At 50.5% G+C, this 12809-nt stretch overlaps 1 protein-coding gene across 2 annotated transcripts; it reads right to left on the reverse strand.

Moving 5' to 3' along the window:
* Window positions 1-768: 768 nt before the first annotated feature.
* On the reverse strand, window positions 769-8221 carry DMRT2 (doublesex and mab-3 related transcription factor 2). Of its 2 annotated transcripts, XM_029055283.2 has the most exons (4): window positions 7804-8221; window positions 6162-6779; window positions 4466-4568; window positions 769-2085 (listed from the first exon to the last, which is right to left on the reverse strand). In XM_029055283.2, the coding sequence occupies exons 2-4, from the start codon at window positions 6723-6725 to the stop codon at window positions 1028-1030; spliced, it is 1725 nt and encodes a 574-aa protein (XP_028911116.1). In that variant the 5' UTR covers window positions 6726-6779; window positions 7804-8221; the 3' UTR covers window positions 769-1027. The 2 variants fall into 2 exon arrangements, with proteins under 2 accessions (XP_028911116.1, XP_039766723.1); XM_039910789.1 differs by lacking the exons at window positions 6162-6779; window positions 7804-8221 and adding an exon at window positions 5311-5527.
* Between the last annotated feature and the right edge of the window lie 4588 nt (window positions 8222-12809).

Raw genomic sequence — 12809 nt, forward strand, 5'->3', positions numbered from 1 at the left:
ACCATTATTATTATTATTCTCCTGGACCAATAACAAGGTCCGGCAAAACCACTTGAGCCACTCTAAGAATTGGGTGTTTGTCATAGAAAGTGTAGAACCTTTAACCGTTGGAACACTAGTGGAATAGAGCCCTGGTAAAAATAAAATAACGAAACTTGTTAACATCTCTTCGTGGTTGCACGGACTCAACTGCTTGTCCAGAGAACATCCACAAACTATCCTGAAACTTGGCACTCTCTACGGATGGTGTGAGGATTCAAAATCCTAGGTGTCTTAGTACAACCTCAGTGTGGAGTGGTCAGATTGGTGGGCACATCGGACGGAGTTATACCGTCACTGCTTAGAGATAATGCCTTCTGTGGTCTCAAGTTGAACATAACAATCAGCTATTATTGCTTTAATGTATGTATGTAGCGTGGCTCAGTGGAAAGAGCACGGGCTTTGGAGTCAGACGTCATGGGTTCGAATCCCAACTCCGCCGCTTGTCAGCTGTGTGACTGGAGCAAGTCACTTAACTTTTCTGTGCCTCAGTTCCCTCATCTGTAAAATGGGGATTAAGACTGTGAGCCTCACGTGGGACAACCTGATTACTCTGTATCTACCCAGCGCTTAGAACCGTGCTCTGCACATAGTAAGCGCTTAACAAATACCATCATTATTATGTAACCTCTGGGAATTTGCATGCCCTGTGTTCACTTAAAATATATACTATTATGAGCCAATTTTTTTAAAAAATATCCTCTTAATCAAGGCAAATAACAGGTCCGGTAACAAGTAATTTGAATTTTATTGTAGTTTTTGAAATGCTGTGCAAACATGGCACTTTACAGTTTGCACATATGCAGATTCCAGTCTTTACATTTAAATATATCTCCTTGAATAAGAAAAGGATCATGCATATGTATGTACACAGTAAAAAGACATTTACATCACAAATTCCTCTGTACAAAACAATTTTAATTAAAAAAATCAGATGAGAAGAATTCTGTAAATTGTCAGAGTTTAAACATTCCATTTAAGTGGCAGTTCACTGAGAGACATGAGTGACAGCAGAAGAAGGCCGCTTAAGAATTGATTCAACAGAAAATGACAGAGGTTCATTTGTTGAAAGTTTTGTCCCAACTTGTTTGACTGCAAAAAAGTCTTTCGCATATCTGTCTATTGTAAATTTGTACTTCTGGTTCTCTTTGACTGAACATTCTCTGTGTTTCTTAGATGTCTCTTCCAAAGACTCTGTGACAAATGGTGTTTTAAACTCAGGTCCTGATTTGTCATTAAGTGTTTGCTGAAATAATGAGTGGAATGGATTATACTTGAGTGGCAGAGGGTGCTTGGTGCTTTCTTTGCTGATCTTGCTTAAGACATGCTCTTGAGGAGACTGGGAGTCCTTATCAGAGATCTGCGAGAAATTCCGTTTGGGAGGAGAGAAAGCTGATCTCTCACGGGCCTCCTGAAGGGCACACTGAATATCATTTCGTGGCGGTTGGGCCTCTCGAGCATGAGGAAGCAAGAGCGAATGTTCGATTTTGGGTGGTATCATGTCATGCTCTGGGTTTTGTCCATCCTGGACTTGAGAGACTTTAGAGTCCCAGCTGGTCCCAGGTTTCAGAGGTTGGACTGAGGAGGTGGCATTTAGCAGGCACTGCTGGTAGAGAAGAGCATCACTGATGGGGCCACACTTGGGCCAGACCAAAAACCGGGAAGACAAAGGATATTGTCTGTAGGTAGTGGCCACACTGACATTGGAAGAAATCAGCTCCATATTCCCAGATCCTGAGTACTGCATGGTTAAATCAAGGCAGGTGGGCAAAAAATTACAAAAGTCCTTGCTGGGAGTTTCCATTTGAGATGGGTTAAAGGCAGTTTTATAGGTGTTATATTCAGCTCCGTGCACCATGCGGTTAGGCAGGAATAAGGCAGCTTGGGTAGCTTCCATCATCTCCCTCTCCTTATATTCTCTCTCTAGCATAATGTTCTCCAGCTCTTTATCAGCAAAGGCCCGCCTTTTTCTCATCCTGTCACTTACAGGGGGTGGCAAGGGGGAATTCCCTCCTAAGTAAGGGTCTGCTGGAATGGGGCGATAGCCTAAAAGGAGTAAATTATGCACATGGAAAGTGTGAAGGCAGGGAATTAATATCTGAAAACATTCAAGCTTTGCAAGACAACGGCAAAACCACTAATTAGTCAAAAGACTACCCAGATTGACAGCAGCAAATTTAAGAAACAATGATAGCTATTTTACAATTATTAGCATTTCCAACCCCGATTTAAAAAAAAAACAAGAGGAGGTCTGTAATTTCAATTTAAAATACTCTCTGTGTCGTTCTTACAGCTGAGGAATAGTCGTATTCATTTTACCCTCAAAGGTTAACATTTATCCAAGCTCCACTTCAGTAAGAGACTTGCTGTGTCGGTTCCTTCAAACAACATTTACATTAATACTCATTTAACCCTCCTCCACATTGTCAAAGAAGATAGCTATACCTAGAACTGATGCCATTTTTATTTTCTAAAGATGGAAGAAAATTATAGATGGAAGAAAATTCCAAGGACAACTAGGAGAAAAGAAGAAAGAAAGTTAAACCAGATTAGAAAAGAGAACAGGGGAAACAACTCAAAGAATGAATTTCAGTGAAAGCACACAAACTGGAAAGAGCTTTGTTGCCTGGCCAAAATCACTTTTCAGTGCCATGTTACAACCATCTCCTCCCCGAAAAAAAAAAAAACCTTCAAGCTCAAAACGTTTGGTATGAGATTCTTAAAGTTACTTTGTAACTTGTCTTTTTAAACCATTTCCCCCTAGTACTAATCATCTTGGAAAGTGACCAAAACGTTTACTCAAGCGATCAGACTATATCATCCTGAAATTTACAACTACCACAAAACTAAAAACAGAGATTAGTGAAATATAAATGTCATTTCTGGCAATATAAAATACTCTGAGCATTTCATCATACAGCAGCTCACATCACTATCAAATGTGTTTGAAGAGTCCGTTGTCTATTTGTGGTTGCATAAAGATGTGTTCATTTCACTCATTTGTGAATACAATTTCAAATGAAAATGAATGCCTCTGTATTGCAAATCACTGTTAGTCATTTTCCTGGATTTAATCCTGCACTAACAGCCCTAATTTCTCAAACTTGTTTTGGCACAGTTTTGCGGTATAAGTGTGACCCTTGCCCTTACTACCTGCACCGAAATTAAAACCTTCAAAATGTACAATTAATGTACAATTGGATGCAACCTGTACAGCACAAAATTGATAATGGCTAGAAATTATCCAATTAATCTGAGCTGTGTGGACAGCCAAACTGCATACTCAAAACCTAGAAATCTAGTTTTGAACCTGAATTTTCCTGAATTTTCTTTACCTGAACTGGTCAATGGAGTACTTTTAAAGAATGATTTAAATGTTAATAGTCAACAGATTAAAAAGGGTATCATTTAAAGGCAACCTAAATGTTTGGTTGTCGATGAAAACAAAAGAAATGGGGAAGAGAGTAATAAGAGGAGAAAATGAAGAGGGGAGAAAAAAGGAAGAAGGGAGGAGAAAGAGGATAGAGGAGAGGAGACAAGGGGGAGAGGAGAGGAGAGAGGAGATTTGAAACCCTGAGCTCCAAGCAGTACAAATTACTTTAATAATAAATATACAGTTTCTCCTAAAGACACCCCAGGCAAATCCACATCACATCAACAAAAGCATGAAGATTTGGCAATTCTACACAGTCCAGAATCCCCAGAAAACTAATAACTCTCCACTTCCCATGTTTGCCTTTTTTAAAAAAAAAATTAGACTTAGCCTTAGGAAATCCTTTGAGAAACTGGACGAATTACTGTCCTACTTTGAATCCAGGATTCAAAATCAGTTTGTCTGCAGACAAAAGTGAAGGGAAGATGGTATCTAGTCAATGCCATCCCCAAAAGCTTAATATTGAGGGGGAAAGTGAGAACTTCGGCCCAAATTATTGGGATTGTCTCTATATTGATCAAAACCGTTAGAAAACTGTTCAATTCTTCTTCCCGTTATGTGTGAAGTGCCTAGCAGTGGTCTTTCTCATCTCATTCCTTCACACTATATCTTCTCTAATCATGCTTTCATTTGTGCCTTTACTGCACCCCTAACTCTAGGGTAAACTCTACTGTCTCGTGCAATGCTTTACTTAGATTAGCAGATGGACATAAATCTAAAACGACTGTCTCAGGGAGGGCAGGCTTTACAGAAAGCCTTCTAGGTCGTTGATTTGTTTTTCAAAACGTAAGCATTGCCTGCCCGCTCTGCTGCTGGAGGAAGGTTTTAGGACGTTACAATTGCCTTCCCGTCGAATTCTCCGCTGTTCGATAAATAATGTGTCACAGTGAAGCGGGTGAACGCAGCAGCTGCTGATAGGCTCTAGAGCTATACATTCCGGTTAAAAGGGGAAAAAAGGAGAGAGAGAATGATCGGGGGCATGTATATTTTTACCTTCCAAAATGCTTTTGGCCAGCAGACTGGGCGCCCTGACTTGTCTTTGGTAGACAGCTTTGCGCTCAAAGTGATTCTGTTTCCCTGAGAGCCCCTTCTTGTCCTACAGGTGGGAACAAAATCAAGAAAGGACTCAAACGAAAGGGAAATCACCGTGCTAAACGATCATTCTGTTTCCCGGACCGCTATGAGGCGAAATGAACTCACGGAGAAATTGGGGGGGGGGGGGTGTTAAATCACCGCTCCTGCTCTCCCAACCGAAATGCCAAGGCCCGTCTGGCCGGGGAGCGGCGGATGGGCGCGCTCCTCGCCTCCGGGCTAATGCGGGGAGGCCTGGGCAGAGCCCACCCCCTGGGCACACTGCACAGGGGGCGGATCAGGGCCCCGGGGACCAAGGGAGGGGCCTCTTGGGGCCGGGGCCTGGTCACCTTCGAGCGCCCAGCACCCACCGTCCCGTTACCAGAGCTGTCTTGACGAAAGGACCAGGCTCGTTCGCGGTCGGGGCAGGCAGGGAGCCTGGGAGACGGACCGAGGGGTATGTGTTTCGGGGGGCGCGGAGGGAAGAAGGGGAGGCGGCCCCCGGGGGAGATGCGAAGCCCACATCGCTTCTCGAGCAGCATCGCGCCCTCCGCTGAGAAGCCTTACGTCTCTGCCCGTGTCCTCGGCCCAGATCCCTCCCTGGGCCCGCCCCCCCCACCCCCGCGTCTCCCCCAGCCACCCCGACGTCCCGAAGGGCGCCTTCCTCGGGGCGCCTCCGAGAAAGTCTCGGCTCCTCGGATCCCCGCCCCCTCCAACCAGCCCCATCTGGCCGTGGGTGAGGTGGCGGTGTGGGGGGCAATAGTTACCCGGTTGTGGTGGTGGGCGAGCCTGGACGGTCGGGTCCGTTTGCCGATGGAAAGCGAGGGCCGGAGCTTGCGCCATCCAGGGCCGGGCGCTCCCGGGGCACGGGAGAGGACGCAGGGCTGGCCGCAGGGGAGGGGGGGGGCCCAGGCTGAGCCCGGCTTCCAAGCTTCCCCGATGGGGGAAGTGGGAAAGGTGGGGGGCGGGAGGGGTCGAACCAACTGCTGGGGGACATCCGGCTACAAACGGACTGTCCCTCACGCTTTAAGATAAACGACTCCTTCCTTTCTCTCCTCGGCGCCGGCCCGACAGACCCGTCGAGAACTTTTACAGAATGCGCGAGGCCTGGGCGCTGCCCGAAAAGTGTGGCGGTGGTGGTGGGCGCTTCTGCCGTTGTCACCAACCTTTCCCAAACCTGTTCCCAGGTCCGGGGGGGGGGGGGGAATCCCCCCCGGACCCGGCTCTGGGGACGAGGAAGTGAGAGCACTCGGAGTTGGGGGAAGGATAGTCGCGAGAGATGGGGCGGGGGTGAAGTCACCTTGACACTGATGATATGATGAGGAGGATGGAGGAAAGGAGGTGGAGGGGCCCAAAGAGTTCAGGGGGCCGTCTTCCTGAAGTCGATGGAGTATCTGTTTTCCCCAATCGTCACTCCTGCCCCCTCCCTGCTCCTTCCCATCCCCCGAAAACAGTCCCTCGGTTGCCCCCTGGAGGGTTCGAGCCCTGTGGTACCCTTGCTGCCTGCGCCCGTTTTGTGCCCGCTTTGCGCCTGCCGTCCGCCCTCAAGCCCGGGGTAACAAGGTCCCCGCCTCCTCCACCCTCTCTTTTTCCTCCTCCTCCTCCTCCTCTTCCTCACCTCGGTGGCCTGCTGCCTCCGGAGCGCCACCTGGGCGGCCATGACCCGCTGCCTCTCCACCACCAGCAGACAATTGGCGCACTGGCAGTCGCGCCAGCGGCAGAAGCGCTTGTGGCCCTTGAGGCAGGAGACCACGCCGTGGTTGCGGCAGCGGGCGCACTTGGGCGTGCGGCTCAGCTTCCGCTGCTCGCCGCCGCCTCTTTCCGTCTGCCCCGCAGGTGGTTGCCGCTCCTGCTCCGGCTCTGGCTCCGGCGGCGGCGGCGGCTGCTGCTGGCCAAGCGACTGCTGGGACGGGCCCGGGATTGCCCCCTCGTCCTCTCCTTCCTCCTCTCCTTCCACCTCGTCTTCCTCCTCCTCCTCCTCCTTGTCCTCTTCCTCCTCTTCTTCTTCTTTCTCTTCCTCGTCCTCCCGGGGTCCTCCCGGTTGCAGGGGTCTGGGCCCGTTGTGCTGCGGTAGCTGCTGCGAGGACGGCGGCGGCGGCTCCTTCTCGCCCTCTTCTAACTCCAGGGTCTCCACATCGATCTCCCAGTCCCCCAGCGCCGGGGCCCCTTGCTTTTCAGTCATGGCTCTGCGCGCCGTATCTCCCGTCAATTCGGCAGGGCCTGCACTTCCTGCTGCCTGTGGAGACACAATCGTACCCAGGACCCCCGCCTCAGCCTCCTTCACCAACACTCCTCTGGGTTTGCCAACATCCACGCCCCCGCGATGAACAACTCGCCCGTAAAGCACCTCTTGCCCCACCGGGGCGTACTTGCGTTCTCGTCATTTGTGCCCGATCTGAGAGTTGTGGTTACCGCATCTCTGAATTATCCGCGCACCTTTCCATGTCCATTAAAAACACACACACGCACACACACGCACACACACAGAGAGCTATTGCAGAGTCTTCCTCGGAATCATCTTCAGCATTCATCTGCTTCCGCGTTGCCCTGAACACATCGCTTCGCGATTAAACCCACTTCACCCATACGTCTCTTGTACCCGAATAGGTCGAACCACCTGTCAAATTTCATTCAAGTCGGCCCTTCGTGTCCTGAACGACACGTCAATTTACCTATTAACTGTAAATACGAGGCCTGTATTCCCTTTTCGGTGTCGGCTGGAAACGAGCAATTCTTCCAGACTTGCTGCAGTTTCCCCCAAACACCTCGGCCTGCCCGCTTCAAGGAGCGGCACGGCCACTCGGGGGAGAGGAAGAGTTAGGCAGGGGACAGGAGAGGAAGGAGGCAGAGAGGGAATCAAAGTTGGCCGTATCTAAAATCCGCAACACCACTCCGGTGGACGTGTGGTTGAGGGGTTGAAATAGCTCCCCTCCACCCCCAATAAAGGAGAATGAAAGATTTCTGATGGCCCCGCGGCATTTTCAAAACAAATCTCGGGTCAAGGGGATGAAGGTGGAGTAACATCACTCGGGGGGGGGGGGGGGGGGCACCGGCCTGCGTCCCTGGGTAGGCAGGGCATTTTAGCGCGGTTCGGCTTGATTCGTTTCAACAAAGCGTGGCTCGTCACCTGCCCTCCCAACACCCAGCCAGCCCCACATTCCTGGTCCTCCTCCCTCCACTCTCCAGCCCGCCCTTCTCCCCACCTCCTCCCCCCGCCATCCCGGAACACATCTTTAATTCCCCCAAGCAACTAGACTCACCAAAGGAATGTGGTCCAGGCTGGCAGGAGACGCGAATGACAGCCGATCTTGTTGCGGTCTGGCTCTCAGACGGGACGCGCCCACGGCACGAATGGAAGCCGGAAAGCCCAGACGGCGGCGAGGACAGGAAGGCGCAGGTCCTCAGCAGCACATCGCAGGTTCGGCCGTTGCACCGGGGTGAGGAGCTCGGCCGGGTCGGGCTGCAGGACGGAAAGACCGAGCGGCTGAGCGGTCTTCCGGAGGGGATGCTGGGCTGAACACGCCAGCTGGGGCCGAGCGAGTAACTCGCTGCAAGTTGTAGGGACGACTCGGCTCACTTCAGCGGAGAGAAGGTGGGAAGGTGGGGATGTTCTTCCGGGCTCAGTCAAGGCAGTTCGCTGCTTTATACCGGGCGGCTGCCTTTGCGCAGATCGCCGCCGCACAGTCGCGACTCGCCCCTCCTTTCTATTATCAGCTCCGGCTGCCACGCTCCGGGACAGCCGATTGGTGGGTCTCCAAGGCGGTGTGCGTTCCGATTGGCTGAGGCCTCAGACGCCTCTCTTTCTCCTCCGCCTTCTCCTCTCTTTCTGCTTCGGGACTCCTCCCCTTCGCCGTTTCGCCAGCCTCCCGCGTCTGGGGTCGGGGGGGGGGGGGGGGGTCACCTTTACCAAAAGCAAGCACCAAGTTGAACTGGACTCTACCAAAGAGTCACCGTTGACCTCTCGTACCGGGAAACAAACATATATACACCAAAGAATCCCGATACATTAAATTCGCCGTCTGTGTTGTAAACACAGGAGGAGATGGTAATCCTTCCATGAAGTCAGGGAACTAGAGAGGGAGAATATATTATTATCCTAATCAGCCTAACGTTACTAAGAGGGTAGGGAATGATAATTCTCCAACACTGTACTGTAGCAGTCGACAGCTATAATGGGAATCATTTCAAGGATGCCCGCCGTTTAGGAAGCCTCTTCTAGAAACTCAGTGCACTACTGCTCATCGAATATGAATTTGCCCTTTCATTTGGGGAAACTGGGGCACTGGAATCAAATAGCTAACACATTATTTCGGTCACTCACTTCCAAGTTTTACTGCATTAGCAGATGAATAAGTCACTGTGTTTAAACTTAAGGGGGGGGGACCCTAAAAGGCAAGTATGCTTTGTTACCCTATTTTGAAAAGCATTCTCTTTCTTAAAAATGGGGAGTGAAGAGACAGGGGACGATTTTCTTTGGAAATCCCCCCCCCCCCAATAATGGTCACCAACACTAACTTTCCACAGTATTGAAAGGATTGTTTCTTCTTTCAAAACTGAGTTACGTGCACTATTTTAAACACCCCAGTGATTTATCTCTCTAGCGGGAGAGAGATTGAGAAAATTATTTCAAGAGTCTTGATGGGCTCTGTCCCTGAACTTTAAAACATTCTGGCTCTATCTTTTTTTTCCTATCACTCCACACTGATTAATAAACCCCGGTGTGGGGGGAGAAATGCAAATTTATTAAAGTAGAACTAAAGCTTCTCCACCGAGACAAATGCCTAGGCAAAACGAGCTATCTCTAAACCTAAGAAGTACGATGTCAGAATGAAATCCATATTTGCGTAAAGACACGTGGGTGTCGGTTCGAGTGTATGAGTATAAGAGATGCCTTTCCAAATGAGTCTCATCAATTAATAAGCGTTTGAACTCTGAATGGCCAAAGTGGAAGGAAAGGGTGGTTTTCTTTTTGTAAATTTAGGCTTGGCCCCACCCGATTCCCAGTTTCTTTTAGCATTCAAGGGCGACTGAAGAGTTGGATTCGAATATTCTAAAGACTCTTGGGAAGCAGCGGTCCATATAGGCTGTACAAGAGAAGAAGCAACAGCAGCAGGTGAGTCCTCTAACACAGAGGGCAGAGATAAAACTGGGGACTTAGAGGAAACATTTCTCCGGTCTCATACCTCCTGAGGAAATGAGACAGAGACGAGACGTCCAGGTTTGTAGTCGTAGGAATCTTCAAGTCTAGACTCTAAGATGCCAGTGCCACAAGAAAATAAGCAAATTTGGCGCTGTTTATATCCGACCTCGAGAGTGGACATTATTCTAGGTATTAATTTGGTTAGATATCTTTTTGCTAACTTCCAACGAATCGTTCTGGCTTTGGTTTTGACAGCTACGTGTTTGTCTTTGCAAATGTAGTGTTTATACCGACCCGAAAAGGCAAAATTACTCAGCATACATTTACATATTGTACAGGTGTTTTCACATGGCTTTATTTTCTCCTCCAAATTTTAAAAAATCTAAATCACACATAAGGAACTATTCTGCCTAAAGCCACTTTAAGCCTTATTTTAAAGACCCCATTAGTTTTTTTTTTTTAAAGAATCCGCTGCAAACTGTCACCTAAAACCAGGAGGAGGGGAGAGAGAACGTGGAGGAGAAAAGGGAGAGAGGGATGAAGAGGGTGAAGAAATTGGGAGTGGAAGAAAGAGGGAAAAGGAAAGAAAGATGGGGGACAAAGAAAAGAGAAGGGGAGTGGGAGAGGATGAAAGGGGAAGGTTATTTCTCAACTGAAAATAAACAGAAGCCCTTGAAGTGGATCGAGTTCAAGTCTTTATCTAAAGGGAAAACTCGGGTCAGTCAGAATCTTGTGTACTGTAAATTTCTCACTGAGAGAGAAGGAGGCGAAGCCGGCAGCCGCTGAATCTGCCGAAGAAGGCAGTGCCCCAGCTTTGAGGATTGGCAGGAGCTCTGAGTGGAGATGCGGAGAAGATGCGGGGCTCTTCGGAGGGGATGGGAGGAGAGGAGAAACGATGTCGGAGAAGAGCTTGAGAGGACGAAGCAAGATTTGTTCTTGGCTGTATATACGGCAGCCCTTTCTTGCTCTAAGAGAAGGAATGATTGCGGGGAGGCGAGGGGGGACGGGAGAAAGGGGAGAGTAGAGAAGGGGCTTTCGCGAACCACAGGAATCCTTTTCCATTGATCTGAATAGTTTACAATGAACTGCTCCCTCGGTTTTCCTCCGAGAGAGGACTGGCTGCTTTAACGCGGGACAAGGGAAAGAAAATCAGGCGGCCGCTAGCTCGGCACCCACTCCCCCACCCCAAAAGGGGGAGCGTACGTGGGGCCGGCTCAGCCCTGCCGCCCCCCACCCATTCCCCAGACGCCACTCCTCCTCTCCCCACGCCCGATGCACTCTCCGGGGGGCTGGAAGTCTCCCACCGTCAACTTCCTCCCCCCGGGAAACGGAGAGCGTCTGCGGCTTCGCGGGCCGGGAGGGACGGGCATCGGGGCGGCGGGAAAGGAGCGGGCAAGAGAGGGAATGCGGGGAGGCGGAGAGCCAGTTGATACTCCCGGACGGTCGGGATGATTCATCCTTAAAAGGGACCCCGGCTACCGTTTGACTTAAAAGCATGACTAAAAGGCAAAGCCCCAAGGAATCCAGCTTTCCCTCTTGGGGTCCCTCTTAAAAGGGGTCAGGCATCACAGAGGACCTGTTAGGTGAGGAAACAGAAGTCCCTTTTGCTTGTAAACTGATACCAAATTACAAAGTGAAATTCTGTGAGTCGCTATAGTAAATTACAAAACAGTCCGCCTCGTGTTTACTTTGCCCGCGGGGAACGGGGGAGTCGGTCCACGGTTCTTCAAGGGGTGTTTGTCTAACTTTCTTCTTCTCCCTCTTGAGGTTTGTTTGCGTTCCGCTGGGTCGAGCCTTCGCACCCCCGCCTCGCCCTGCTGCCCCCATCTCCCCCCGCCGCCGCCACCTCCATCCACCACCTCCTCCTTCCCTCCTCTTTCTCTCCTCCTTCCCTCCACCTTTCCTCCTCCCGTCCCGCGGAAAAAGCGGCTGGGCCCCCCAGCGGTTGATTTTCGCTTTGGTGGGGCCGGGAAGGAAATGTACGAAAAAAGCAACAGGAGGGATGATGGATCTGCCCCTTGATGCCACACTTCCAAGGTGTGGATGGATTTCTTCCCCGGGGCTAGCGCGCCCCAACACCGACACTCCCCTCCTTGGTGTCTCCTTTATTTAGCTGCCGGGTAATCTCCGTCTTTCCGTCTACGGTCGAGCTTGTCTACCGCTATCTAGAGAAGCGTTTTCAACGCAAATCCATCCCCGCCCCCCCCCCCCCCGCACCTCTTCTTTTTCCTGCCTTTGGCTGGAGCTTTTTGGTTTGGGTTTTAATCTTTCCTTCCCTTCCCACCTGAAAAAGATGTTTTGGAAAGTGCATTGCCTCTTCCACCCCTCGGCTCGGCGATCAGGGGCTACCCCTGCTGCTGAAAGTCCAGTTCGGAGGGAGCAAGAGACAGAGCTGATCCAACAGCAGCACCCCACTAGCTCTCGCCCGCCTCAGGGCCCAGGGGACAGGGCGAAGAACCAGTTCCCCAGCGGCGGGGGACTCTGCTACTCTCTCCTCCATTTCCGACCCACCCGGCCCCGCCTTGCAGGTGGCACCGAGAGAGAGGGGCGGGAGGAGAAGGGAGGGAGGGGGCGCGCAACGTTTGGTGCGATGTGATTTTCCTGCATCCCGTGGCCCACGTGGGAGGTTGAGGGAGGTTGACTTGGGAGGGTGCTCTGTCCTCTCAATTTGGCCTTTTGGCACTGGAGGAGGGCGTAAGTTTGGCTGCCGCTGAGACCGAAGAAGATGATGGTGCCCCCCAGCGCCCCCGAAATGGGTTCGTTTGCAAACCGTGAGGAGTATGCCCCCACTGAATCAACCTCTGTTCCTTAATGGTTTGCTGTGGACTCCAGTGGATAGATGGAAACAGAAAGTTCCAGATGGGATTCCGAAGAGAGGATTTCCCAATGGGTTTGGTGTACTCGAATACATCACCGCTCGCGAACGGTAATAGTGTTAATACTCTTACTCCGGGAACTATTCCTTCCCTTTGATATGCATAATGCTCATAATGCCGATCTCTAAAGGCAAACAAAAACTCAGATCTGGTTTCGCATTTCTCCTCGAAGAAAAACAAATGGCAAATGTTTCGGTTGCATTTCGTTGAAACATCTACTAAATCTATCCCGACCCCAGTTTGCGCCAGT

This window comes from Ornithorhynchus anatinus, chromosome X5 (assembly GCF_004115215.2).
Source record: "Ornithorhynchus anatinus isolate Pmale09 chromosome X5, mOrnAna1.pri.v4, whole genome shotgun sequence".
Taxonomy (NCBI): Eukaryota; Metazoa; Chordata; class Mammalia; order Monotremata; family Ornithorhynchidae; genus Ornithorhynchus; species Ornithorhynchus anatinus.